Source organism: Felis catus, chromosome A3 (genome assembly GCF_018350175.1).
Source record: "Felis catus isolate Fca126 chromosome A3, F.catus_Fca126_mat1.0, whole genome shotgun sequence".
In the NCBI taxonomy this organism is placed as follows: Eukaryota; Metazoa; Chordata; class Mammalia; order Carnivora; family Felidae; genus Felis; species Felis catus.
In genome coordinates this window covers 86,883,708-86,911,047 of record NC_058370.1, presented here as the reverse complement: position 1 = coordinate 86,911,047, position 27,340 = coordinate 86,883,708, and the positions used below count along the sequence as shown (strand labels likewise).

The 27,340-nt window shown below is 43.5% G+C and overlaps 1 protein-coding gene across 4 annotated transcripts; it reads right to left on the bottom strand.

Moving 5' to 3' along the window:
- Positions 1-735: 735 nt before the first annotated feature.
- MXD1 (MAX dimerization protein 1) lies at positions 736-26,231 on the bottom strand. Of its 4 annotated transcripts, none has more exons than XM_045054336.1 (6): positions 25,971-26,231; positions 25,126-25,225; positions 20,301-20,330; positions 5,249-5,363; positions 3,476-3,635; positions 736-3,340 (listed from the first exon to the last, which is right to left on the bottom strand). In XM_045054336.1, the coding sequence occupies exons 1-6, from the start codon at positions 26,041-26,043 to the stop codon at positions 3,171-3,173; spliced, it is 648 nt and encodes a 215-aa protein (XP_044910271.1). In that variant the 5' UTR covers positions 26,044-26,231; the 3' UTR covers positions 736-3,170. The 4 variants fall into 4 exon arrangements, with proteins under 4 accessions (XP_044910271.1, XP_006930223.2, XP_003984139.2 ...); XM_006930161.5 differs by having other exon boundaries at positions 736-3,239; positions 25,971-26,227; XM_003984090.6 differs by having other exon boundaries at positions 736-3,242; positions 25,971-26,210.
- Between the last annotated feature and the right edge of the window lie 1,109 nt (positions 26,232-27,340).

Sequence of the window (27,340 nt, the reverse complement as noted above, 5' to 3'; positions counted from 1 at the left end):
TGTGACTAGAGAAAGGAGTCAGCAGTCACTATCAGCACCTTGGAGAATTCAAGATCTTTGCTTAGCAGAAGAAACCCAAACAAAATACCCTGGGTGCTTCACCTGCCATTCTAAGCCAACAGGCGTGGAAAGCTGTGTTCTGGGATGTTAACAGCACGCACCGGTATTTTCTCACTGCATGAAATTGGACTACATACTCTTACCTTCCCATCTGCATTGCGATGGTATCAGTAAGAGTATAGATTTCTTTTCAGTTTTTAAAAATCAATTTTACATAAAAATATGCATGTGCCTATATTTACACACATCTATATTTACGTACAATTGTCAAAGTTTTAAAGGCTGGGGTTTATATCTTTGCCCATTCCCCTCCCCCCCCCCCAACAACCCTAATAGAAAGGTTTTTCATTTTGCTTAAAAAAACCAAAACAACCAAAAAGACTTTATAGCTCTTAACAGTCACGCTGGTGGATCAGTGAATGAGAGGGTAGGTTGGCAAATGAGGGCTGCCGCTCACCCGCGTAGGGAAGAGGATTAGCTGCCTTGGGCTGAGTTTGCTGGTCCTGAATTTACAGTTTTGGTTAGAGGCCTATCTGGCACGCCGATTCGGTCTACCTCGAGCTTTGAAAAGTAATGTCTAACCCTGGTGTCAGTTTATCACAAGTGCATTAAAAATCAAATTCCACATTTCTATATGCAATCAAATTGAAAAGGACCAGACAAACAGTGCAAAGGTCAAATAATTACTGTTTTATATTGGGACAGTACATTTCAACCAAAAGACAAAAATGCAGTTTAACTTAAACACAGAAAATAATGGCATCTCTCAGATGCCTTGTTTTGAAATCAAACAAATACACAAATTCTGTTCCCCTCCCTCCCCCGATGCAAGCCCACAAGCTTTGCCCAAAGTCTTGAGTTTTCGATGCCTTAAGGCATCTGGCATCTTGGACTTGTGAGGCGCTTGAATGTAGCAATTAAAATGCTTGAGAGGTCTCGTGAATGGCATTCGAAAGGGACCTCAAAGTGCAGATACATCTTTTCAAACATGTTACAGGCTGAGCTGGCTCTTTCAACACTATCACTCTGCTTAAATTCAGGAAGCAGGCTTTAAAAATGCAAAAGGCATACAAGTTGTATTTCAGTGCAAATCTTCAGCTGGTCATTGGAAAAGATTCCAATTAAAAAAAAATCCTTTGTGTCACCTGCCCCTCCCCCCACCCAAAGCTGAAATGAAGGAAAAAAAAAAAACAGAAAACAAAAACAAAATGACAGATGAGTTTGGAAGCATTTAGGAATCGACTACTTCCGATTAAAATTTTTTTAATACAGAATCATTAAAATGAAAAAACAAAAGTAATCTTTGTTTGGCCCGCTCTTCACGTGCAGAATGAGCTTCCTTGTGGAGCACGTTTGAACTCTGAGTTGTGTGGAAGGCGGAGGCGCTGGAGGCATGGTGAGGCTGGGAGGGGGCCAGAGACCGCAGGCGGCGGGGAGCGCTGGGCGGCTGCCCGCCCCCCCACCCCTCCGCCGGCTGGTGCAGCCTTGGAGCCCTTAGGTTGCAGTGCGTCTGTGGACTTTAGGAATGTTCTCGTCACTTTGTGACACACACTCTGTTTCAGCGTCACAGGGTTTACAAATGGTTCAAATTCAATGAAAAAGACTCGTCAGAGGTGGAAAACCTCGACGTCAAAAATATGAATGCAAAAATATTAAGGGGAACGAACCAATTTTGTAGATACCTACATACAAAGTTTCTAGAACATCTATAAAAGCACAAAGTCATAAGAATTTGTTTTCCATTACATTAGTTTATATAAAATGAATAAATAGTATTTATAGATTTAATGTGTCTTATGTACATATACATGTGCTCTGTTTTAGCTTAAATAAAAATGCTACAAAGTGGGAGACCACTTAAGGGGGAAATCATAACCAAAAAGAAAGATCAGCCTTTTAAACTAGCAACCCAAAAGCCTCCATTAAGAAGATTCTGGGCGTATCCAAAAATAAGGAGAGGAATTCTAATAACACTGTACCCTCCCCTCCTGTTCACCTGCAACAGAGTAGAAATGTGGACTTTTCCTTTCACTGATGATGGACACTAGCTCAGCTAGTGCCAAAGCTCAGTTATTGCTGAAAGTTAGATAGGAAAATAGATTAGAATTGGACCAAGTGTCACTTATTTGGGGGTGAAAAAAAGGCATAATCGCTTTGTGGTAAGTGGGAAATGGAGATCTCATTTATCTCTGAGGTAGGAAAAAAAAATGTTCCAGAGACAAGTAGCATAACAAACTTGGAGGGGAAAACGGGTCTTGGGACAGCAGTGGACGGCGCGGCCCAGAGCACATCGCAGAGATTGTACCGTCTGGTGGGTGGGAACGAGCGCCGCTGGAGCTCTGATAAAGCTGTGCAGCCCCAGAGACCTGCCATCAAGATGTCCATTCTAAAGTGAGAAGTACTGCTCCCATCCACACGCGGGTCGCGGGTCGGGGAAGCAGCGCAGGGTGTGTGTGAGGGGGTGTTTTCTGGAGGTATTCCTGACTCCTCACGGGGGGTGAGGTCCACAGTTAAGTGCTCTTAAACGCCGCTTTCAAAGCTTGCTTTGGAGTTCTGAGATCAGGATCTCGACTTTAAAAGTTTGTTTCCTTCAGGTTTCTAAGCACAAGACACATTCGGACATTTCTGCTAGGTGAGTAACATAGCCAGAAAACTCTAAGAAAGGTTTGCTAGACTACACGGGGATGGTAAGGAAGAGGGGGAAACTGCTGAGATGTGAAAGTTGCTTATTCAGTCTAAGAATTCTTGGGTGCTTCAAATTGATTGGAATGTACAGTCTCTCGGATGAATTTTTAGGGACAGAGAGAGAAGCTAGTGGATGCAATCAGAAACCCACAATCCTAAGCACTTCCGCGAGAACGTTTACAAAGCTGAGTTTGGTAGAGGTGGTACACGGAAGCTTACGTGCAGGGGGGCTGTGGGCGGGTCCAATACACTACCTAAGCCCGTCCGCCGAGAGAACCATCGGGAGGCAGCCGAGGAGACCACGCTCTCTTAGAGGCCCAGACACGTCTTGTGATTGTCCTGGAGCTTTATCCTCTTCATGCTGGAGCTGGAGTAGCCCTCGTCACTGCCGAGGCTCTGCATGCTTCCCCGCTCGTCGGAATCGCTCACGCTGCTGCTGCTCCAGTCCAGGTCCCCCGTGAGATAGTCTGTGCTTTCAACGTCCACGTCGATTTCTTCTGTGGGGAGGACAAGAGACACTGGTGAAGCCATGCTTCTGAAAGCTCAGGCCGGAAATCCGAGCCAGCCCCGCCAGGCCCTTCTCTGGACCTGGTGCCTAAGTGCAAAAAGGAAAGAGGGACTTGTTACCGGATGTCACGTTACTCAACGAGTCTAAGTCACCCGTGGGCTCCGAGTTCCTCCCCTGCGCTGCCTGGGCCGGGTCGGGGGACACGCAGGGTGGGGGGCTCACCCCTGTCGGAGTCTGAGCGCTCAGAGGAGACAGTGGAGCCGATGCTGTCCATCCGTATCCTCTCGATGCCCAGCTTCTCCAGCTGCCGCTTCAGGTGTCGCTGTTCTCGCTGAAGCTGGTCTATTTGGTGAATGGCTTTTCTGTCACAATCTTCAAGTTTCTGCAAGCCAAAGGGGTAGCTGTTGGAGCTCATGGGCCGATTTCAAAATTGGCAATGACTCTGCATCTTCCCCTCTCGCACTGAGCTGTGTGTCAGCCTTTCCCCAAAGCCATTTGGGGTCACTTATCTAGCTTCTCACAGGGCAGGAAACTGGCCAGTGACCCCTGCCTTCGTCTAACCTCTTCCGTATTGACTCAGCCGCGGGTACCTGCACTGTCGGGGCCCTGGGGATGGGCACGGCCGGCAGCCCCCCCTTGGCTGGGGGGATGCCCTGACCGCCTCTCTGAGCTGGGGCGCTGCGTGCAGCGGCAGCCGTGAGGCGCTGCCATTTACAAGTACGGGTATTCAGCTACACATTTCGATTAGAGAAACACTTTGAGTCGTGCCAAATCCCAATTAACTTCTGTTTGTTTCCTGCTACCAAACGGTCCCTTTTGAAGTCCTGATTCCAAACGGTCCAACATAAGAGCTTAAACACGTTTCTGTAGACCACTTGTTTTTACAAGTCTGTTTAACTGTAGTCATTTTGCTCTGAATAGAGGGTCTTCCCCCCCCCCGCCCCCCAGAATTGTCATGTATACAGGCCTCTAACCACAACTAAAGTGACATTTGTCCAATAGTGACTAAAGGATTACAAAAACATGCTAAACAGTGAGTTTGGCTGTGGCTCTCAGGAGTTTGAATACCCCTCCCCTCCCCTTTGCGATTCAAGCTACTACCAAGCAAGGACTCTGTTTCAGACCCTCTGGCAAGGTGAGCATAAAGACCTGGTCCCCTCCCTCTAACAACAGAGACCACCACCAAAGTGTCATACAAATCACGGTCAGATGTCAGCTGTGACCAGCGCTGAGAGAGTACGCTCTCCAACGACAGGTCCATCTGGGGCAGGAAGCCTGTAAGCAGGGCAGGAGAGGTTTCCCTGAGCTAGTGATACCTACGTTAAGGTCTGGAGAATGACAAGAAGTGAACTGGGTGAAGAAGGGAGGGGAAAGCCTGGCAAGCAGAGGGAACAGCACATACAAAGGCCCTGTGTAGGACGGCACAAGTGCGAAGGGCTGAAAAGGCCTATGGCACAAGACGCTGTACAGGCAGGTAAGGACCAGGTCGGCCAGCCTGGGGCGGGCCTGCTGCAGAGTATGTCCTGAGCCACTGAAGAATCTGAAAAAGGGGGACACGTTGATTTGATCTTTCGAAGGATTCTTCTTGGGAAACATGGAGCTTAGCTCAGCAGTGGCCAGAGGGATACAGGGAAGCTTCTCTGGAGTTTACCACAGTAGATGATGGCAGGGTGAAACGGAAGTAAACGAGCCCATGAAATGTTTAGGTCTTAGAGGTGACTTAGACACCGCGGCTACACAGCAAGAGCTAGCAAGGGTGACCCTGGCTTAATCAAATGGACAACTGGATGGGCCATTTAATTTCTGCTACATAGGAGTGAGAAACAGTTGGGGTCTTGGACATGTTGGGTTTGGGATGCCTGGGATTCATCTAAGAGGCAAGGTGGAGGAGTTCAGGGGAAAGAACTGTCCTAGAGATACACGTTTGCTATCCTGCATCAACAGGCAAACCTTTACTGAAGGTTAAGCTGAAAGGAATCCCAAGGATATACCTACCTTTATGTGCAATTTGGCTTTTGTCAATAAACTCAACGTAGTGTGTCGGTTCGATTCAGGTCCAAGCGGCACTAGCCCCTTCAACTTCTCCAGGCACAAGCGAAGATGGGCCCGCCTAGGAAAACAAGGTCACGGTAGCACTAAGATTGAGCGTCCAACTTTGGTTCAGGTCATGATCGCGTGGCTTGTGAGTTTAAGCCCCGCATCAGGCTCTGTGCTAACAGCTCAGAGCCTGGAACCGGCTTCAGATTCTGTGTCCCCCTTTCCTGCTCTGCCTGCCTCCCTCTCCCCCCACCTCCTCTCTCTCTCGCAAAATAAACAAAAAAAAAAATTTTTTTAAAGAGTATGAGGTTGCCCAGACCCAGGCATTTGGTGGCAAATGCCACCAAAAATCTCTGGCCAAACATGTTTGGAAATTGGATAACTCTGGTGAAAGCCACAAAGAAGCAAAAACTCGGGTTTTGTAAAGTGTCTCTATAGTACAAGTGTTAGGGCAGGGACTCCTGTCTACTCTTATGAGGCACATTTACCAGGTTAGTTCCAGTTTTCTGGGTTATGATGTGACCTGACAGAACACGCCAAGGTGAGAATCCTTTCAACCCATATTTCCTCTTTTCCCACTCAGGATCACTAGAACTCTAGCACTGCTATATGGAGTATTTATACATGTGAATGACACATAGGGTTACTCATCACAGCTTGCTTTATGCAAAGAACAAAACAACCCAACTCGCCATCGATAGGGAGCTGGTTAAATTATGGTAGGTCTAGACAGTGGGATAGGATGTAGCTATGAAAAGCAGCAGAAGGTTTTCTATTTACTATGAGGAAAGAACTCTCAGATATATTGGGAAAAGAACGATATCAAACCATGCATCCAATATGCCATCTGTATATTGGTAAAATGGAAGAAAAATATATTTTTGTTCTCTTATGTGAACATAAAGTCTGGAGTGATCAATAAGAAACTTAGTGGCAGGGAGAGAGAAGTCCGGGAATAGGCAGGGACAAGGGAGTGGATTTTTCCTGAATATATTTTCTGGTTTTTCAACTATGTAAACTGCTCTTCAAAAAAAAAATTTTTTTTTTTTTTTAGATAAGGAAAATGCACATCACTGGCATTGCTACACTAGCAGGCACACAGAACGGCTAGAGACAACCACACACAGGTCTTGGAGTGGGCGAAATGGTGCAGTGGGACAGAGGGGAGAAAACAAGGCCACATGAAGCAGGAACCGCAGTAAGCCACCAGAGAGAACCTTTACTGCAAGCTGGCCAGGAGCACAAGAGTCCCTCCAGTTTTAGAAATTAACACTTCATTGAAACCCTTCTTTGTGCTTTTAGAACCTAGCAGATCCCAAGAATGGGAGAAACGGCCAAAATTCAGAGCTTTTGCTTCAGCCTACTGGGTCCTTAAAGCCTTCACGACCCATTCCAACCCACAGTTGATTCCTCCGCTTTCTGAGCACTTGTTTATACTACTCATCAGGAAGTTCACTGTTCTGCCTGAATTGTTTGGTATTTGGTACTTAACCATTCATTAGAAACTCCTTAGAAAGTTGGACTTCCACTTAATCATTGCTGAGTTACCAGAGGGCCTCTCCCTCCCACCTGCTTAATAAATGTTTGCCGAATGGCTCATGTCACCTATTCAACTAGGCTGTAGGCTGTAAGCTCCTCGAGGACAGGGTCTGTCTCTACACCTGCACCACCAACAGTGCTTAGGCTCCTGGGGTTTTAAATACATGCCCACCGCCCATACACAACCACTTGGACCAGGGCTCTTGGGAGCCTGCAAGGCTACCCTCCAGTGGAACTGGGAGACAATCTTAAAGCTTAATTTGCCCTCCCCCTCCCCCGCCTTAACATTTTTGAACCTATTAGTGAAAGTTGGGAATGCAGACTAAAAGAAGAAAACTGCTTCAGAAAGCATGAAAATGACCAAGGAAGGCAATTCTCACTCTTCTCATCAAGACTTCAGGATGTTCCCCCCAGGTAGATCTAACGAGTGATGCATCAGACATCTTTTTCTGCCCCCAGCCTCATCTGCTTCCAAGCCTCCTTCCTTGTCTAGCTCTCGAAGGAGCTGTCCTAGACGCTCCAAGGGCCCGCTCAGCCTAAACAAACTGGAGTACAGCCTTCACTCCTGAGCTAGAAGATTTAATGGGACAAAAATGCCTGACTATTTTAGAAGACTTCCACTTGCCCTAAAAACCTGTCCATGTGGAATGGCCACAAGCAAAGACTCACACGAGAGGTTTGCTCCTCCCTCTACTACATGAGGGGAAAAAAGCAGAACCTGTGTGCAAAATGTCCGTGTTCACCTTGAATGATATCTTCCTCAAAAAGAGCCATGAAAACAGATCATATTAGAAACACCATGAGAAAGTAGAACTAGTCACACAATTACCCAACTTATTTCTCCCAAAGCTTCTAGACTAATTGTCAAGTTAGGAAAAAAGTTTAAAAATTAAAATTAGATTTAGACATTTTTCAGCTTGCTTGTTATCTGCAAAGACTTCATGATTCAGAACAGGGTCCTATTAGTCATTTTATGATGTGGGTTTATCTACAAATATGAGTATGTAAATTTTTTAGGAAGTTTGTCTACTGATAAAAATAAAATAATAAAGTCATCTTTCCATGCATCGTCATTTCTAGTTACACAAGGAGTCTGGCCCAGGAAGTGTAATTTTCACTACCCAAATGTGGGTTTTCCAAAGAACGCTTCCAGTTGTGAAACTAGAAATAAGCCATCTGATAATTCAAGCTAAGGGTAATACATGTTCATTCAGTGTTCTCTGGCCTGGTTCTATGAAAATAAGACCAGAGCCTTTTCTGGATTTTTGTCCCGATCCAGAGCCAACTTCTGTCTTTGGCAGTGCCTGCCTTGGCCTCCTCCGGCGCCGCCTCGCTGCTCCAGCCCGATGGCTGCCCTGCCCACCTGCCACCTGCCTGCAGACATCCACAGGCTGGAACCTAGGCCAATGCAGGGAAGGGGTGAGGTCTACGGGGGCGGTCTCAATTCTATCACATAGTCGTGAAAATCAATTCCTGAACCAGATAAGCAAGCAAATAGCCCCTCTGCGGCTCCTTGACCCTGAGACACACGCGCGCACCCTGGGATCTGGAATCCCTCAGCCAAGTCTGACAGTACCCATGAAGCACGAGATCCAAAGCAAGTAACACAAACACCCGTCTCAGCTCTCCTCCCCAATCCTGACTGTTTGTTCCCTGCCCGGGACTCTGGTGCTCCAGGAGGGGCTTAATGTCCTCCTCTGGACCTGGTCTAACTCCCCTTTGGAGAACCAGTAGAGGTTCTGCCACATGGACGTAACAGGAAGCCACTCGATACTCCTGTCTGATCCCTACTTAGACCTTCTCTCATCCCATCTTCTTCAGCCAGTCCTCCTCCTGTTGCCAAGAGCTGCCTACCAGCCTCCCACCCCAGCACAAGAGGGCTGTGCCAGGTCCTGGCTCCCTCCTGCTCCCTGTTTACGTTGATCCAACTGCTTTGTACCTAGGTCACGAACTTTGACAAACTTCATGTGCTGACTCTTCAGAAATATCGCTTTAATTACTCTGAATGGACTGATATACCTTTGGTCTATGGTAGCATAAAGAGGCCAATCTTTGATCTGAGCTATAATCACTAAAGCTCAGAATCAAGTGTGCCCTATAACTAGGGATAACTAAGTTAGATCAAATTATAGCTCTTCTTCAGTAAGGTTTTGAAAAGGATCTCAATTTCCGTTTTTGTTTTTAGTTATTTTAGTATTCTGAATAGATCAGTCACTACACAACCGAGTGTTAGTGTCATATGTAAGAGTAAGGGTTTAGGATCCCGGCTTTTTCACTCACTCCCTGTGTGACCTTCAGCAGATAACAACTTTCCTCAGCAGCAGATAGAGGATGGCCACACCTGAGAGGGCCAGTGTATTAATGGAGACAAGGTATGGAAGCCCCTGGCCAGCGTCTGACAGGAGTGCTCTCCAGCTGGTAGCAGTTATTCTTTCAATCCTAGCTTCCTCTGTAGACTGATAATTACCAGGAACAAACAGATACTTATAGCACTATAATTCCTTTTAAAATCAATAGTTAACTCAAAGTGTCTCACTAGGTAGATAGAGGCTATCTGGTAAAATCCAGTTCTTCCTTAAAGAAAAGCTATCTTTTGTCATTAAAGAAATTTAATGGAAAATGTTAACCTATTTTCTATGGAAATACAGAGCTTGCTTATGCTAAAGGTACTGTTTTTTACATTTAAAAAATCAGCAAGGACAGAGAAGGAAACCATCAACAAATCTTAAAGGCAACCTACAGAAAATGGAAGATATTTGCAAATACCATATCTGATAAAGGCTTAGTATCCAAAATATATAAAGAACTGATACAACACGCCAAAAATAGATAATCCAATTAAAAGTGGGCAGAAGACATGGACATTTCTCCAAAGAAGACATACAGATGGCTGACAGACATATGAAAAGATGCTCAACATCACTCATCATCAGGGAAATGCAAATCAAAACCACAAGGAGAGGTCACCTCACACCTGTCAGAATAGCTAAAATAAACAGAAACAAGTGTTGACAAGGGTGTGGAGAAAAAGAAACCCTATTACACTGTGGGTGGAATGCAATCTGGTGCAGCCACTGTGGAAAACAGTATGGAGCTTCCTCAAAAAGTTAAAAATAGAACTGCCCTATGGTCCAGTAGTCGCACTACTGGATATTTACCCCCAAAATAAACACGAATTCAAAGGGATGGACACATCCCTATGTTTACAGCAGCATTATTTACAATAGCCAAATGATAGAAGCAGCCCAAGTGGCCATCAACAGATGAATGGATAAAGAAAACGTGGTGTGTATATATATATATACACACATACACAGTATTATTCAGCCATAGAAAAGAATGAAATCTTGTCATTTTCGATGACACAGATGGGGCTAGAGAGTATTATGCTAAGTGAAATAAGTCAGAGAAAGACAAATACCATATGATCTCATTCACATGTGGAATTTGAAACAAAACAAACGCGTGAAGAAAAAAAAACAAAAAGAAGAAGAAGAGACAAACCAAGAACCAGGCTCTGAACTCTAGAAACAAAGCTGTGGTTACCAGAGGAGAGGTGGATTGGGGGATGGGTGAAACAGGTGAAGGGGGTTACAGAGGGCACTTAGGATGAGCACTGAGTAAAGAATTGTTGAATCACTATATTACACACCTGAAACTACTATAACACTGTATGTTAGCCATGCTGGAATAAAAATAAAAATAAGCAAGGATCTTGTAAAGCTAATTCATGTGAAAGGAAAGACTCTTTCATGGCCACACATCATGTAGAGGCCTGGATAGAAGGGACCCAAAGGTTGGGAGGGAAGTGTCTGAAGCGTACCCACTCCTCTCCCAGCTACAGCAGCACCGCAACAGCCAAAGGAAAATACAGGGGCAAATACTGACCTTGGAAATGCAAGCACATCTCTGAATGTGCTATCTACATTCAAAGAACCTAAAATATCTCCCATACAATAGCAAGAAGAAAGGATAGCATATTTAGGAATAAACTTAAAACAGCTTCAGAAGGAGGTCTAGGAAGGAAACCATGAAACTTTGCTGAGAGATCTAAGAAAATCTAAATGGAAAAAAGCACATTTCCAGATAGGAAACCTAAAAGTAAAAATGTCAATGTTACCCAGTTTGTCCACAAATTTAACATAATTCCAAGAAAAAAAAAATCCCAACAGTGTTCTTAACACTGGGAAATTAAACTTTATCTAGAAGAATAAATGTGTGAGGGATTACCAACTTTTTGAAAAAGAAGAAGAATGAGGAGGAATGTGCTGTACCAGATCTTAAACTGTATTATAAAGCTTCAATAATTAAAAAAAAAAAAACAGTATACACTAAAACAGGAATAGATATACAAATCAAGTGCACAGAGTAAAAAATTCCCAGAAATAAACCTAAGAATAGGTATGAATTGAACCTATAAGAGAGAACACTGCAGGTCCTTGGGAAAAGAATGGATTATTCAGAAAATAGGAGAGTGGGGAGATTAACATCAAAATCCATTCCAAATATATTAAAGATTTAAATACAAAATATATTTGGTCGGGGCGCCTGGGTGGCTCAGCCGGTTAAACGTCCGACTTCAGCTCAGGTCATGATCTCACAGTCCGTGAGTTCGAGCCCCGCATGGGGTTCTGTCCTGTCAGTTCAGAGCCTGGAGCCTGCCTCAGATTCCGTGTCTCCCTCTCCTTCTGCCCCTCCCTCACTCACGCTCTGCCTCTATCAAAAAATGAATAAACGTTAAAAAAATTTTTTTAAATAAATAAATAAAATATATTTGGATACCACAATTTCTGTTGTCAGTTTTCCTTAACTCTGTTCGGCCATGACTTATGGGAAACTAAATATCCAAGTGAAAGGAAGTCATTAACGAAGAGGCACTACCTCCTACTGGAGCTTTGGCACAGACAGAGGGCATCTGGGCTAGGTGGCGTGCCCTTAGCTCTGAATGTGGCTCTTTTTATTTCTGCCTCCAGACTTCAGCTTCCTCAATTCTATCTGGGTCTCTCTCCCTCTCAGGCCAGCAGATTTGTAAACTGGGGAATAAATGAGAAAAGACTAAGACTATAGGTGGACTGTGCTATCTGCAGACAGTGCTCCTAAATTTGCTGTTATCCCAAAAGTCCTTCCTGACTTGAATGTGATCACGATTGGGAATGGCATCAAATCAGGCACATGTCTGTGTTGTGAGGGAGGCACGGTTATCAGAGATTACTTTTTTTTAACTGAAGGTACAACTGAACACTCTCCTTTCACAGTAAAGCGCAGAAAACAAAGATGACTTAGGTCAGAGCAGAGTGTATGGCCAGGCAGCCAGTGAAAAGGGTAAATAAGTTCATAGGTGGAAATCTAGAGACACGCACCTGGCTCTCTCATTCATTTACTCCACTAGCGTTTCCAAAGGATTACTATGCACTGCTACTTGGTGCTGGGATATGATGTCGAGTTAGACCAAGTCCTGGCCTTTGAAGCTTCTTAAAATTTAGTTGGGGATCAAACACGTAAACATATTATTGCAGAATTATTGATCTGAGCTACCTTCAGACCATGACAAATAGCAGCTCCCACTGAAAGTTCTAGAACAGGGTCCTCTTGGCCCTCTACCAAACCTATTCTTTGCCCTCACCCATATCTTGTTTGACTTAACTTCTTCGCAAAGGTTGTCAAGCTTTCATAGACTATCATCACCTGTCTTCCCCTTTCCAAATTGATCACCTTCATTTCTTCACCCATTCATACACTGCAGTCCTCCTATGTATCTGACTATTCTTTCATTATCAAATAATGGAAAAGACCAAGACTTTATGTCCTGTTAACCCACTGGAGCCTAGAAATAACAATGCATCTGCAGGTGCTGATCCAAGAGTAGAAACTGGTATCTTAGGCAATTCATGCCCCTTCTCTTTGAGAAAAACCCCACTTAAACACAATACACTGGTATCTTAGGCAATTCATGCCCCTTCTCTTTGAGAAAAACCCCACTTAAACACAATACACTGGACCTCACTGAGGACTACTTTTCATCAAAATTGGACTGGATTTTTTTTTTTTAAGGTTTATTTATTTTGAGAGAGAGAGCGTGCAGGCGTGCAAGCAGGAGAGGGGCAAAGAGCAAGGGAGACAGAATCTTAAGCAGGCTCTGCACCATCAGCATGGAGCCCGACGTGGGGCTCGAACTCATGAACTGTGAGATCATGACCTGCGCTGAAATCAAGAGTTGGATGCTTAACTGTGACTGAGCCACCCAAGCGCCCCTGGGCTTCAGATTCTTAACCGAAGAAGAAGAAAAAATACACCAAACGATAAACAATAGCCTATTTAACACTGAAATTTCACCATCTTATTTCCTATCTTTGTGTAGGTACAGATCCAGCCAATTAAATAGCTTCATAAATCCTACAGGATAATTGGGGGTTGAATAAAAATTTCAGAGATGGTACATATAAGCTATATAGTGAGAAAAACAGGTTTAGTATAGAGTAAGAAGAAACAAATAATCTTAAGGGGTCAAAAATTAGACCCTAAAAGTGATTCTATGTCACAAGAGATACTAACTTTCTCCAGGTTTGGGGTTGAGAAAGAGCCTCGCCAGGTTAAACAAAAAGTCCACGTGAAGACCACCGGTCATGCTTTAAGGTAAAAAAGTATTCGCCTTCTTTCTCTAAACTGATCCCTTTATAAATAATTGCCCAAAGCATCATTATTACCAACTTAACTGGAACCTTAGAAGGTTTTGAAGTTTTCTCATAATGGTGAAAGTAATCCTTGTTAAAAACACAAAGGCAGTTATATGTGCTATAGCTATATGGGAGCATGGCGGTTACATTTTAAAGCTATAAAATCATTTCTCTACTAAAAGTATGAAATACATAAGTATATTCATTAATATTTCCTTTCTGGCGCCCAATTTTAAAAACATCCAAGTACATATTATAGTCAGTACTTGCTATAGCTCTCTCACCCTTTGACTATTAATGACTATGACAAAAAGGTCAGTGAATACTCCCAGTACTCCCAGTCCCAGTATTCCAGGCACTGAATAATCAGCATACGTCTCTTCTCCCAAGTTTTTCCAAGGGCAGATGCCATCTATTCAAGAGGTATAGTCCAAGAAAGAAAGATTCTAGTGGTACAAATCTGGGGGCTCCTCCACACCATCAACACAGACCAGATTTGTACACTGATAACTACATCCCTTCTTTGCAATAACCGGGCCATGCCCTTAGCCCCATGTGGCAACAAAGCAATGTGGATTTGTTACAACACCCTAGAGTGCAATCTGAACGTGGTCAAGAAAGTTCAGAAGCAGTAAGAATGGTGCAATGCCTACCACAACTTTGGACCCGATGCAAAAGCTACGCCCCTACCCTCTTCTGATATAAGGAGCTTGGCCATTTGCAAAGCCAAAACTCAAAAGAAATAACTATAGGGATCTGCAATCAATTACAATATCCTGCCAGAAGAGACCTGATTGCAATGGTTTCTCATGCCAGACCAGATGCCACTGAAATACTGTTAGACCAAATGAAAATAATAGTTTAGATCAGGCTGCTGAGTCCTCCCCACAGAGCACACACAAAAATCTTTTGTCATGGGCTCAGAAGACTCTAGCAGAGGTAATCTCTCTAGACCAGCTGCCTAATTCCAGCAAGGCCTGCATACGTACCATTCCAGAAAAATGAGTGTCTATTATTAAAGAAGATACCAGAGCCTTCTTTGGGTGGGGGAAGGGGGGAGTCCATTCTAGCACCTGACTCCTGACCCACTGGCTGCAGCTTATATACATTCCCTCAGTTTCCATTTGCTGAAATGCTACTGAAAGGCATTCAGACTAGAGGAATTCCCAGCTAAGAGAAGGAAATACAATTATCATCAACAAAGCCAAATAATAACAACAAAAGATTCAAAGATTTCCTATATTCCAACAAGAATTAATTAGCAATTACATTGGGAATCCAGTAGTGATCTAAAAATGTGTAGGGGCTTCAGGGTGGCTCAGTCTGTTAAGCATTTGACTCTGGATTTGGGCTCAGATGATGATCTCGTGGTTCGTGAGATCGAGTCCCATATTGGGTTCTGTGCTGAGAGTGTGGAGCCTGCTTGGGATTCTCTCCCCTCTCCCTCTCTGCCCCTCCCCCACTCACACACAGGCTCGCTCTCTCAAAATAAATAAATAAAAGTTAAAAAACATAAATGCAGTAATACCTTTTACAAGAAATATGCAAGGGGTGCCCGGGTGGCTCAGTCGGTTAAGTGTCCGACTTGGGCTCAGGTCATGATCTCACAGTTTGTGGGTTCGAGCCCCATGTTGAGCTCTGTGCGGATAAGCTCAGAGCCTGAGCCTGCTTCAGATTCTGTGTCTCCCTCACTCTCTCTGCCCCTCCCCTGCTCATGCTGTCTTTCTCAAAAATAAATAAACATTAAAAAAATTAAAGAAAAAAAAAGAAAGATGCAAGATCTATGGGGAAACACCATAAAACATTAGAGACAGAAAACGGATCTAAATGAAGACACACATCACATCCTGGATGGAAAGAGCTAATATGTGGACGTGAACTTTTAAAGTTAATTTATATTGAAATTATTAAATTTTTTATTTATTTTGAAAATCCCCAAAGAATTTTTTTTTCAATGTTTTTATTTATTTTTGGGACAGAGAGAGACAGAGCATGAACGGGGGAGGGGCAGAGAGAGAGGGAGACACAGAATCAGAAACAGGCTCCAGGCTCCGAGCCATCAGCCCAGAGCCTGATGCGGGGCTCGAACTCACGGACTGCGAGATTGTGACCTGGCTGAAGTCGGACGCTTAACCGACTGCGCCACCCAGGCGCCCTGCAAAATCCCCAAAGAATTTGAGGGATGGGGAGATGGATGGACTATAAAATTCATCAGGAAAAAAAAAAAAAAAAAACAAACCAAACTAGTGAAAATAGCTAAGATCATGGTAAAATTAAGAAAGAAGGAGGGAAGAGTAGGGATTTGCTTTACCAGATCTTGAAGTGCTTGGCAAAACCTCAGTGACTAAAACAATGGACACTGGCACAGGAAGAGCAGATGGCCAGTGGAACAGAAGTAGTCGTCTAGAAACAGACTCCGCAGTAAACAAGAATTTAATATACAATAGAGGCAGCAACTTCAAACAGTGAGAGAAAACAGTGAGAAAATATTCTGTTAAGGGAAATGATAAATTAGAAAATTATGTGATATGCAAAGGGGCAATCTCTTTCATATATATCCTTTATATTATATAATCTCTTCATAAGAAGGAAAAAGAAACGTCAGAGTAGAAAATTGGGCAAATGTTATTTAACAGGTGATACACACACACGAAAATTATTTGACTATGCTAATAATGTAAGAAATGCAAACTAAAACAAGTTGTCTGTTTTTGTTTTTTATTTACCAAATTCATAAAGGTCTTAGAGTATCACCTTGTGAAAGTATACAGAAAATACAGCCTATAACTTGCCTGGTGGACAATCCAGCTGTCAACACTAAAAATTAGAACAATGTATATTAGTGTTAATTTCACAACTATAAATTTACCCTAAGGAAATAATTATGATATTGGACAGAGATTTACCTACAAGGTGGTTTAAGGAAGTGCTTTTCGTATTAGCAAAATACTGGGAAGAACATAAACAGGGGATTGGTTATACGAGTTATGGCACATCCGTCTGAGGTAAATACTGGCCTTTGCTAAAAGTAATGTTAGAAAAGGAGACTTAAGGACACTGGAAAATATTCATAATGTAGCTTGAAAAGAAGATACAAAATATTTACTATATGATCCCATGTTGATGAAAAAAAGTATACACAAAAGTCTAGATGGATATGGAACTTAGCAGGAGTGTCAGCAGCCGTCAACTGTCCCAAGATCTATTACAGGTGATTTTTATATCTTCCAAAACAACTGTTGAGATACACTTCAAAGTTCACTGGTTTCCTCTGGCTGATAGAATTATGGAGGATATAAATTGCTTTTAGAAAGACTTTCTATATTTCTCAAAATTTTCTAGAAGATTAGTTTTACAAAGAAAAACACCACACACTCAAGGGTGTTTCCTTAGGAGGCTAGAGCCACAAAATTCGTTACGGTTAAGAGAAACACAGGCTAAGGGACAGGCACTCATATCTATAGTGATATTACTGAACCCTCTGCCCCAGGGGTTTCGTCTTCACCTGGTTCTGTGTTCCCAGCACCTAGTACACAGCTTCTTCTAACATCTTCTAATCTAGTGAATGGAAAATACCCCCACCTCCACCATTCTAGAAGGCTTTTATCTTCTCACCAATGCAAAGGTTATCAATATCGTGGTGCTGAGTCTAATATTCTCATAGTAGAGTCCAAAGGAACACCAAATATAATTATTCAGAATCTCTGAAGTGTCACAGAAAAGGTTTCTGTTTAAAAATCTAACCCAAGTATAATCAACCCTGCAATATCAAAGAGAAAAATAATTCCCATCGTTAGAAGTTCTTTTCCTAAGGTTTTGAGAGACAGGTCAATTTTTTTATGTGACGTTTTAAGGTAAAGAATGGCTAAAGTGTATACGCATGAAGCTAGGTAGGATTCTTTTACAGGAATCAACCGCTAAAACCAGGGAGACTACAAGAGCAACTATTCAACTGACTTCAAAACCGGAAGATTCTTAGGCATCTACACTAATAAGGGGAGAAGAGCCTGATAACTTTGTTCTTCACTTGGACTGTAGCAACCAATGCTTGGTTAAAGAAATTTGAGTCTTTACTTCCTTCTTTTCTGTTCATGTGCTCTAGACTAGAGAAGGAATTGTCAAGACTTTAAAAGACCAAATTCCAGAACAGAAAGGACAATATGGAAACCAGATATCTAACCCTTCAACAAGCAAAAGTTGACGGGTCATACAGAAGCAGTCTGAAAAGCAGCTTGCCCAGTGGTGACTTCCACTCCAGTTTTCTAGATTCTTTGCCTCCAGAGCCTCTTGTGCATACCTCCATCTTAGCACATAGTATACTCACTGAAACGGTCTCTGTGTCTTTCTCATTAGACAAACTACATTTCTCTAGGATGGGGACCATGCTGATTTAATACCCCAGCGTGACCTCATTTAGTACCTAGTATGGAGCACAAGTTCTTGAGACACTGTAGGCAAAAAAGAAATATCCCTGAACTGCTAAAATAAAAGGTCCAAATGACCTTTATTTATGACTGACATCGTGTGACGACATTCTTGCAGAGGTAAAAGGCATAGAGTTGTAGTAAGTGTAAGAGCCCTGATCTGAAGGGTTAAAATCTTAGTAATAATAAAAATAAGTGGCTAATGGAAATATAAAAAAATAAATGCCTAAGAGGTCGGGAATGGGGGAGGAGAACTGGAAGACTTTTCAGCACAAAGAGTCCCAGTGTCCCCAGTTCACCCAAAGGCATAAAGTTGAGAGAAAATCTAAAGAGGAGAAAGAGAAGCCACATTTGACTGCTTTTCCACCTTAAAAGATACTTTTGAGTTCCCAATTCAGGATATGTAAATCCCTAAAGCATAAAGGAAGCTCTGACTTACAACAGTCAGTCATAATCACAGAGAAATTAAAAGGGAAGAAGAGGGCTGGGGAGAGGCAAATGTGCGGCGAGGCACATGCAACCCCTCAACCCCTCAACCCCGCGCATGTGCACACACAAAATTCCTCAGTGGAAGAATGCTAAATGTTCACTCTGTTCCAAGATTCTCTTTCCTAGTAAGTCTGGTCTGTCCTTTCACTGACGAAACAGGTCATTCAGATCCTGACTTTCAGAGGCAGACCCCCTCTTCAAACTCATAGAAGGTTTGCATGAAATAACCATATGTATTTACAGAGCCATTATTACACATCATCATCTTGTTCATGCAGAGCATTGAGAAAGCCACTCAGTCTGAACGGGTAGCCTGTATTTCAAATTGATGGGCGCTCAGAGACCAGAATGAGGCTTGCTCAATGGTTCTCAGCCCTGGCAGCATATGAGAATCACCTGGGGAGCTTTTAAAAATACTAGAGCAGAGTCTCAACACAAACCAATTAAATCAGAATTGCTAGGGGTGAGGTCTGGGCATTGGTTTCTCTCTTTCTTTTAAAAGCTCTACAAAGAATTACCATTAATTCCTCCACCCCCAGCATGGTAAAAGCAAGTGGTTACTTTTTTTTTGTAAAGTCTTTATTAGAGATAAAAGATTTGCTTTAAAATACTCCATGGAGAGGGGTGGTTTTGATTATATAAGATTTACAAAATGTTGGTAATTGTTCAACTTGAGTGATGGACACATAGGACTTGATTATTCATTCTCATGTGTCTGAAAATTTCTCTAAGTTATTTCATAAAATCAGCAGAAATAAAATTTTTCTCCCCAAATATATAAATGCATATATAATGTATTTAACATAAAATATTTTTAAGTTATTTTTTAATTAAAAAAATTTTTTAAATATTATTGACAGAGACAGAGCGTGCCAGGGGAGGGGCAGAGAAAGAGGGAGACACAGAATCCAAAGCAGGCTCCAGGCTCTGAGCTGTTAGCACAGAGCCTGATGTGGGGCTTGAACCCATGGACTGTGTGATCATGACCTGAGCTGACGTCGGACATTTAAATGACTGAGCTACCCAGGCGTCCCTAAGTTATTTATTTATTTATTTATTTGAGAGAAAGAGAGAATGAGAATGAATCTGAAGCGGGCTCTGCATGGACAGCAAAGAGCATGCTGTGGGGCTTGAACTCACAAATTGCGAGATCATGATCTGAAGCAAAGGCAGACGCTTAACCAACTGAACCACCCAGGCGCCCCAAAAATATTTTTAGAAAAACATTAAAATAAAAACTTTGCAAACGACTCTAATGTACGACCAGAGTCAAGAACCAGTAGGCTACATTATTGAAGGTGGGGCAAAGCTGATTTAGAAAATAAAGATTTAAACAAATAGCAAAGAGGCAATCCAGGTGAGAGAGATCAACTCAGGCTCAGCCAGATGGATCCCAGTGAGGGTGGCAGGCTTCCTCTAGTGAATCACCATTTTGTGCTATGCATAGATTTGCCTGAATTTTGGAATCTTTATTCACAACTGTAAATACACACACACATATGTATGTGTATTTATATATATCTGGGTGTGTACATGATTAAAGACAGAACTACCAATTATATTCAGTAGCATGTAATTTTTTTAAAAACACTATTTGTGAAACACTGCTCATGACCTAAAATGCTTTGGCCTGTGAAACAGTCACCAGGAAAGGCACTCCTCAGGAGAAGCAGGTTGCAGGAGTGAGGGGTGGGGTGTGGTCTACTGGAACCTGCAAGCCCTTCATCTACCTAAGTGATTTATGGGCAGTGCTGCTTAGATGGCCTGAGTAAACTTTCGTATCAGGTGCTATTTGTGGGAAAAGACAAGAAAAGCAACCAAGTCTCAACGAACAGAGTATACATCAAAATGGCCCCTATCCCACCCGCAAAATCCCCAACTCACCTATTCTTCTCCATCTCATTGTGAGTTGATCTGAAAGAGGGAACAAGAAGAAAAGAGTAAGATTCTTCCTGTCTTAAAGGACTACTTCAACACCAGAACAATTCTTTAATTTCTTTCTCTCCAAAGTTGGTAGTAGACAAAACTGACAAAGGGAGAAAAACTCGGTGGGTTCTGCTAAAGAAATTAGTCCCTCTGAAGGGTTAGATAAATGTAAATATCTAAAATAGAGTTCAAGGAGAAGGGACAAAGTTAAGAGGTGTGGAATCCCTGGTGGAAATAACAGGGGTCTCTACGTACAAAGAGGAAAGCAGTTGCCCAATGGGATACGAATTCGGGTTATAGAACACCGAAGCTTTCAGGCTGCAGTTACAACAGTGGAGGTGGAACCCCCTCCTAGTCCTGCAGTTTTTCCTAGGTGGGGTATATACGCCAAAACTTTATGCTAAGTTGTTCGACAAGAGGACACAATTTTAAATGGATAAAAATAGTACCTCTTCCCTCAACCTTTCTACTCCCTGACGTAATTATTTGATCACGTACAACCCGACAAACGCTACTGAGGACTAGCTACCAAATGATTTCAGGAAGGGGCTTCTAAAACTCAGCTCAACATAAAGATGGCATAGACTGGTTAAAGCAACAGTTAGAGTGAAATCTGAAGTCCAGTTTTGTCACTGACCAGTACTGTAGAAGAAATAACATTCTTTACTACCTTGTCCTTGGTTAACCCTTCTGTAAAATGGGAGTAAAAATTACTGTCAATTATCTACTGAACATGCATGGATCAATGAGGTAGCAACTGTAAAAGTGATTAGAGAGCTTTGGACGAAAGCTGTGGTGAATGTGAAATACCATTATTAATGTGTTTATAGCTGACCTTGAATATAAGGTCTGGTCTAAGAATTTATGGACAGGTTTACACAGAAATCCCGAGAAGCCAGTCAACATGGCCACTTCAGTGTTATCCTTACACAACTCCTCCCTAACTAATCATAAGCTTGAGGAACCTCCCAGCATTATAAAGGAGCTGAATCTTGACCTTTCTTAATGGAAACTCTCTGGAATCTAACCAGCTCAGGAGATAACACCCTGGCTCAGGACACGAATTCTATGTGGCCACAATCAGAACCTTACTGGGCCTACAGAGAACTTCTCACAGTAATCACGGAGAAACAGGACCTCCACGAATACTCAGCCACTCATTTGTATCAGGTGGGCAACCACCACCAAGTTCATTCACACCAGAGAAGGGGAGCAGGGTGTACATGTGGGTTTGCAGCCTTGGGAAGAGAAATTTTCAATCTAGCACTAAAACTTCTCTTCCACAAGGATCTGGGACACCAATTTTTATTCACGAAGAAAACCAAGAAAATAACGACAACATTTTAAGTTTTAGAATATTTGTTTTCTAGATAAAGGACCTCACAATTAGTTGCCTTAAAAGATTTACACTGATTCACCTGGTTTTCCCTCTGCCTTCTTCAGTTACATTTTTCTGAAGGCTTACTTCCTGCAACGGCAGCAGGATATCATAGTTAACAAGAGTCAGGCCTGCACCGCAAACCTTTGGCTTTAAAGCACGTGGCATTTTAGTTTTAACAGGGAATAGCAAGTTCAAAGTCTGACAGATTTTTTAAAGTATATAACAGCAGCTGGTCAGGATTTCCCTGTTTAACTATAGACAAGGACCATCCCAGGACAGTGGTAGAGAAGGGTGAATATTTGAAAATAGAATCTCTGATTACAGAAAATAGCACACAGGGCACTCTTAACAAAAATTTCTGGATTCTTTGAAGATATTTACAAATAAGAAAAATTCTGAATCCCCAAGAGAAACTTAAGAGTATTGAACACATCATGGTTTTTACAAGGGGACTTCTATTTAATGACTACAGCAATACTGAAGTGCATTTGGGTGACTGGAACGGAGTGTCTTTAATAAAAGTAAGCCTTTCAAAAATCCTCAGTCCAGAGATTGCTTGCCAACTCTGTTAATGGGTAAACATTTTTAATTAAAGCATTATAAGAACACATAGATACCTTGTGTCAAGATTATTTTTCATGTGATTATTGATGTTTGATAACTCTGAAATCACTGGTAAAGGTCAAATGTCACCATTAAAAATATATTCTAACAAAAAGATAACTAAGCCAGACTACAGAGTGTATGAGAATAGGAAAAAGTCCTTGGGTTGAAAAAGACTCCACATCAGCTCAGCTATATGGCCATGGTTGCGTAAAAGAGCTAGGTGGCAGGTGTGAACTTCCTCTTTCACATGAATGCCAAAGCCTGCTTGACCAATTTGACAAAATATACCTTTAAAAACTCTGGATTTCAATTCTAAATAATTAGTAACTCATTTCAAAAATCAGTAGGAAAGAAAAAAAAAGAAAAAGATTCCACCTCCCTATATTCCAGTAGTTCTCTGGATGATTCTGAAACAATCAATATTCAAAATTTCAAAATTTCATTTGGTTTTGTTTATTTTATTAAAGTTTTTTTTAATCTTTATTTTTGAGAGAGAGAGAGAGAGAGAGAGTGAGAGAGAGTAAGTGGGGGAGGAACAGAGAGAGGGAGACACAGAATCCAAAGCAGGCTTCAGGCTCTGAGCTGTCGGCACAGAGCCCGATGCGAGGCTTGAACTCACAAACTGTGAGATCATGACCTGAGCTGAAGTCGGAAACTTAACCAACTGAGCCACCCAGGCGCCCCATTTGGTTTTGTTTTTTAAACAAGCAACTAGAGAAACTGGATTAAGATCTGCATTTTCAGTTCCCAAGAAGCTGGATATGTGGCTAAATCTTTTTTTTTTTTTTTTAATTGTCCTAGAAAAAAGTAGCCCCCTGACTCTACAAGCAGCGAGCACAGCATTTCAACCTGAATTAACAAGAATACACGGTTATCCAGTGGTTATGTAAACCAGAAGTAATCTCTCCATAGCCCTCACCTCAGTTCAAAATCCTGACCATACATGGCCTTGGATAGAAGTCGAATTCAAATCAAGGGGTCAAACTGCATTCTCTGGGGAGATGTCTCACTGCTCAGGAAGGGTCATTCTAAACAGGGCATGAAGGAAGTGATCACATTTAAAACAACCTGCTCTTGCTTCACATCTGCTTGGTGCCATCTCCAGGTTTAATCATGGTTTCTCAGAGATCCCTGCACCACGGGTATTACACTAATTCATGATTAGTCAAGAATATGGGAAACATGTGATAACCATGGAAAGCAAACCAAGCTCATTAAAAGAAAAGAGCTTTTCCAAAACAGAAGTTACAGCTATTTCTTCAATAATAACGCTGGATATTAAAGAGAACGAATCTGTTTCTTGGCTTGCAATTCTTAACTATCATTATTTTTCTTTCTTAATCACCTTTTGGGACCGGCCTCCTTCTCTTTCAACATTATATTCCTGTCCCCACCACTGAACCTCCTCCAACTTTCCTGTGAAACTTAGGGAAAAAGAAAGTGCTAAGGATTAAACCTTGACTATTAGTGTGGACAATTCCTCCCAAATTACCGTGGATAAGCATAAAAGCAACAAATGGACTACATTTTTGAAGAAAAACAAACCAAAAGCCTTCAAAGTTCTTCCAAAAGTTTAAAAATAATGTAACAAAATGCAAGACAGCTGAATTGTTTTATACCGCTGCACAATACAAATCAGTATTAACATTCTTCTTAAAAGCCCTTAGGACCCACACGCAGATCTACTGGGCACCACCTTCAGGTAATGTGAAAGATGGGAGGGAAAGGAAAAACCACAGGGGTAGTTAATTACCAGGTTCATCCTTCACGTGCCTTCCTATTCAAGAGCTCAGCACATGTGTGCTGCTCGCATCCTGTGTTTTTACCAACAATGGGGTGAATCAAGGACAGAAGCAACAGCAAGAACAAGTTTTAGGTTTAAGTGGTCTGTATTATGCCACAGAGGCTAATCAAATACAGTTACTTGCAGGGAGTTATTCATGACAACAGGAGAGGAATAAGGATTCTAAATCAGTGATGAAGATGTGAATGACTTAATTTACTGGAATGAAAAGTGTAATTAAACAGATCTAGAAGATTTCCTAGCTAACATATTTTAAGGGGAAAGAGAGGAAAAAAGGGGGCAGTATCATTAATAAGAAAAACTATATTCAGGGCTTTAATGTGACTTCACTGGACATTAACCACATACTCACCAGAGAGATTCACAGATTTTTAAGAACTATAAGGCTAACCTAAAAGGACTGTGGCATATTAATATTTTAATATTATTCGTTCTTCCATCACCAAAAAGGCAGGCTTCAACGTCAACCATTCCTCTTTGCCATTATAAATAGATGTTGACAGATTATCAGACAAATAACTGCATTTAATTTCCATGTTGAATATGAAATCCTACCACCTATGATAAATCAGATACTTTAACATGTTTATAAAATCTTCACTATGAAAAGTAAAAGAAATGGATAATATCCAGCATTTTCAATTACAGAAAACTTGCCCTGAATCTGCAACTTCTGAAGGCAAAATACGGTTACCGTTAACTAATCCCACTGGAAGTTTCCAAAAATTTTTGTTCCAAAAGGGAAGAAAAGCAAAATTAATTTTAAAAGTTCATAAAGAAATGTAAAACATTTCCATTACTCTTTTCAGTCCGCTCAACCCAAACAGAAGGGCTGCTTCCTCCAATGGCTTAAGACCATGTGTGCCTTACTGAATCATGATTGCTACTTAATGTATTTACAGAGTTATAATCACAACAGGCAACTTCCATTCTGCAGTTTGTGTCATCTGCAGTATAATCTAAAAGAGAAAAAGAAATATTTACCAAATTACCTGCTACTGCTGTTATTCTTCTTGGATTTGTTCCTCCGTTTTAAGGCATCTCTGTCCTTGTTATTGTATGGTAACATGGAGGCATAACCATGTTCAGCTTCTAGAAAACCGAAGGATCCAGTTAATGAATGAGCCTAGAACATTCAATACTCTCTCCCCTCCACAGCATTTCCTTTTTAAATTTTATTTTTCAATACAAGAATATCGTGGAAAGAAATAAACGAAGCAAAGTGGAATTCTTAGAACAATGATTGTTTTTTTAAAATTGTGTGAATACCCTCAGTTCGGAGCAGGTGTAAGGAGCATTCCAGCTGCTCATTGTTGAGAAAGACACGGCAAGTCGCTAAGCTCGTGGTGCCTGGGTTTCCCACTGGCAAAGTCCAGCAGGTTGGTGTGCTTTAAGTGGGACCAGCCTCAGGCGAAGGTGCAGGGCATACACCCGGAGCCCAGAGGGCGGGGAAGGGGGCGCGTAAGGCAAGCGCTGCTCCTCCGGCTGGGGGACGGGACGCCAGGCCCACTCGGGGGCCGGTCGGGACGAGCCCCGGTGAGGTAAACCAAGGGCCTGGCCGAGGGGACCCCGGGCACCCCATTCGCTTCGGGGTGGGGACGGAGCTCGGGACCCCGGGGGGCAGCGGCCCCTTTTCCACCTCCATTCATCGCCTTTGGGGCAGCAGTGGCCTCCCTTCGGACCGCGCGTGGGGAGAGCTGGAGGGGTTGGGAGCGCTCGCGGTCGCGCTCTCCGCGCTTCCAACCACCCCCAGAGCGGCTGGGAGCCCCTACCCGCGGCGGGGCCCCTCAAAGCCCCCGGCCCCGGCTCGGGACGGACCCCTCCCATCCCCGTGCACCTCTCTCCCGCCGCTCCAGGTAGTCGGCCGCCTCTAGCAGCATCTGGATGTTCATCCGAACCGCCGCCGCCATTCTGCACCGGGGGCCGGAGCCGCGGGACCAACCCCCACTGCCCACGGGCTCGCCGCCGCCGCCGGACACCCGCACCCTGCTGTGGACCCCGCAGAGCAGGGTTGAGAAAGCCTCTTTGGCGACCGCGCTCGCCGGAAGGGGGAGGGGGGCCGGTGAGCTGGGCACCGCCAACACCGTGACAGAACCCGAAGAAGAGCAGCAGCCGCCACCGCCGCGGAGTGTTTATCTCCGACTCACCATCCCCCCGCCCCCAGCCCCTTCTCTTGACAGGCCCGCTTCGGCTGCGTTCCTCATTGGGCACCCTAGAGAATGCCCCGCCCCTGGCCTTGTCCGATTGGGGAAAAACATTACGGCCCCTCCCCCTAGAGTCCGCTCCTCTCTCTGGTTGGCTGCGCTTGACAAGGCCCGGGCTCCACCCCCTCTTTCCAATTGGTGACAGGATTCGCAACTCCGCCTCGTGCTCCTTCCCTGTTTTCCATTGGTTCTATACCGACAACCCCCTTTTGCTTTGTTAGTATTGGCTCAGAGCTACAGAAAGCAAGCCACTTTGCTTGTTTCCCATTGGTGGAGCCGGCTGAACACCACCCCCCCCACCCAGCTACGGTGACGTCACCTTTCTCCAGTCCCGGCGAGCCCTAAGTGGCCCGTGATCCGCAGCGCCGCTACTCCTCCCCAGATCTGGCCCTGGCTGCGGAGGGCTGACCTGGGCGCCGGCGCTGATTCACCGGCCGCCGCGGAGCTATGGTCTATCCGGCCCATCCCGGCCCCGCCTCGGACCTGTTGCCGGGACCTGTCCCCGGGGAAAAGTTCCGAGGGCTTGCCGTGTATCCCTAGAGTTGAAGGCTGGTACCGCGCGTCGCCGGACTCTCTGTCCCAATCGGGTTCCGGGCTGTAGCCCGTGGTGTGGCGGCCACGGTCCCAGAGGTTCCAGGCTTCCCCGGACCTAGGCAGTGGTGGGCCCCGCGGCGAATCCCCCTGAAGGGAGAGCGACGCCTGCAAGCTGGTGGGCCCGGAGATCCCTCGGGCGCCACGTGGCTGTTGGGATTGAGGAGGGAAAAGCTTGGCTTTCGTTGAATGCTCGCCGCGCAGCGTTTTTTCTCTCCCTATAAAGTGGAATCGCGGGCGGCTGTATACATATACAGTCCTATGCGTCTGTTCAATGGCACCCCCTACCCTACCCCCAAGTGCAGGCATAATCACTCCCTTACACGAGGGGGCTTTAAAGCTCAAAAACTTACTGTACCTGCGGAGAGGCATAGAATCCCGAGGCTCTTTGACCTGAATCTCGTTCAGGGTC